General features: G+C 48.1%; 1 protein-coding gene across 4 annotated transcripts in view; it reads left to right on the top strand.

Annotated features, from left to right (window-relative positions):
• The window catches only part of DAAM2 (dishevelled associated activator of morphogenesis 2), a 140701-nt gene that overhangs the window by 85428 nt on the left and 52801 nt on the right, over nt 1–2472 (top strand). For all 4 annotated transcript variants that reach the window (XM_045294801.1, XM_004710748.2, XM_045294800.1 and 1 more), the window contains exon 2: nt 739–959. In XM_045294801.1, the coding sequence (XP_045150736.1) occupies nt 792–959 (168 nt within the window). In that variant the 5' untranslated portion in view covers nt 739–791. The remainder of the gene's footprint in view (nt 1–738; nt 960–2472) is intronic.

Here is a 2472-nt window from a genome sequence, read left to right as displayed (position 1 = left end):
CATGACCCCAAGTCTACCTTACAAATCTGGCTAGACCAGAGCATGTACACGGGTATAGATAAGAGCTGGAAACACAGGGAATCCAGGACAGATAAGGTGGGGGTGGAAAGGGGGAACCAATAACAATGATCTACCTATAATCCCCTCCCAGGGGGACGGGCAACAGAAAAGTGGGTGAAGGGAGACATCGATCAGTGTGAGACATGAAAAAATAACAATACTTTATAAATTATAAAGGGTTCATGAGGAAAGGAGGGTTGGGGAAGGCGGGGAAAAATGAGGAGCTGATACCAAGGCTCAAATAGAAGGAAAATGTTTTGAGAATGATGATGGTAACAAATGTACAAATGTGCTTGACACAATGGGTGGACGTATGGATTATGATAAACGTTGTACAAGCCCCCAATAAAATGATTTTAAATAGAAAAAGAAAAAAATTTGTACAAATTGTTAGATGGAAAATTAAGTCGCTCTGTTATCTTTAGCCCAAATAAAACTAAAACCTTAAAAAAAATAAACACGCATGTAGATTATATGAAAAAAAGAGGAATAAAAGAAACACGGGGAGAGTAACGTTGGAAGAAAGGTAAATGCATGCCCAAGAAGGAGCTGGCGGGACCCAGGAGAGCCGTTGGGGAAAGGGGGACCGTTGGGTATTGGGTGGAGAGCTCCTGCTAATCTATGGGACAGAGCAGTTGCCCTGCCTGACGGCTCTGTGCTCTCCCCTCTCTTGCTCAGATCACCATGAGGACCTAGGGCAGCTGCCTGCTGACCCCCAGCCTGCAGTGACCATGGCCCCCCGCAAGAGGAGCCGCCATGGCCTGGGCTTCCTGTGCTGCTTCGGGGGCAGCGACCTCCCTGAGATCAACCTGCGAGACAGCCACCCTCTGCAGTACATGGAGTTCTCCAGCCCCATCCCGAACCCCGAGGAGCTGAATGTCCGCTTCGCAGAGTTGGTGGTCAGTGTGGGGGCAGGAAGGAGGGTGTCGGCAATGGGGAGGAGGGCAGAGAGGAGGAGGCTAAGTGTTGGGATCTCTGCCTCTCAAAACCATGTCTGGAGTTGGGGTTGAGGTGGTGGTGGGGTGTCCCCAGGAAGGCTCAGCTGTGTGGGAGAAACAGAATTGTTCAATAACCAGGAAACATTATTTGTGTCCATGGACAAATGGACCAATCTCCTATCTCTCTTGGATGCTAGACCTCATGGTGTAGCAATTAATTCACCATAAACTAGGACAGACGCAGGGTTTGGGTGAGGAAAGGCAGTGAGGAGCCTCCAAGAATTTCAGAATACTTGACATCTTTCTTTTTGGCAATCTGCTGTTTTCCTGGGATCCCATTATCACAGAAAGAGGCACAGGGACAGAGCAGAATCCTAAAGGCAGACCTGGGGCACTGGGACACCTGGAACCTGGTTTGATTATATGGCATGATTATATTGTGTGTCTAACCAGAGGCGGTAGAAGCCCTGGGGCTCACCCCAGTACCAGCAAGACCCATCCGGACCAGGGCATTGCTGTTTTATGAGAGCCCCCTGTATGTGGAACTCGATACTCTGAGCAAAAAGAGTCTGAGGGTGGAGACAAAGCCTGTACATCGGAAGGCCCTGGGTCAGGAATGTCGGATCCACACCTAGGACTCAGGAATGAACTCATTGACAGCTATTCTTGTTCAAGTTTATCTGTGTCCGATTGTTGGTCGTCCATCTGCAGGAGGCCTGGAAGGAGAGAAGCAGTGCCCTTGTGTTAGTCTGAGTAGAATAGAGAAGCAAATCCAGGGAGACTTGTGTGTGGAAGAGAGAACTTTATATCAATTGTACATTAAGAAAACATCCCTGTCCAGTCCAGATAAAATCCCTAAGTCCGATATTACCCCATATGTCAATACTCATCCATAAGTTCCTCTTTAGACTCATGCAGCACATGCAAGGATGCAGAATGCAGGAAGATCACAGGCTGGTGGGTCTTAAGTCTTGTGGATCCAGTGGCAGTGGAAGCATCTCAGCACTGGTGTGGGTCTCCACGTGGCTCCTCCAGTTCCAGCTCTGGCTCCATCAGTGTAGCTGCAGGTAGCTTGTCAAGAGGAATGATTTTCAGGGAGACCAGCAGAGAGCCCATCTGGCCTCCAGTGAGCTATTTATCCCCTTCATACCTCCAAATGAGGTCATCAAGCTGATTGTTGACAGGCTAGACTCCACTCTTTCCCAGGCTTACAGGAGATTATGTTACTGCCACAGCCATGCTAGCCGGAGTGTGGTGTTTCATACCTGTATTTGGTAATGGATGTGTCTTATTTAGGCAATCCATCTCTTCACGTAACAGCCATAAGATGAGACCATGAGGGTTAAATGACAAAGTTGTTCAGCCTTACTGAGAATATCAGGTTCAAGGTAAAAAAAAAAAGGTCAGTGTTGCCTTCATTGATCCCTTGCCTCGGGATTGGAGGAGAAATTGAGTGTGCAGTAGTGAGGAATGC

The sequence above is a fragment of the Echinops telfairi genome, unplaced genomic scaffold (assembly GCF_000313985.2).
Source record: "Echinops telfairi isolate 266 unplaced genomic scaffold, ASM31398v2 ScPeMD7_3533;HRSCAF=4204_1, whole genome shotgun sequence".
NCBI classification, from domain to species: Eukaryota; Metazoa; Chordata; class Mammalia; order Afrosoricida; family Tenrecidae; genus Echinops; species Echinops telfairi.
This window is presented reverse-complemented; position numbering and strand designations above follow the sequence as displayed.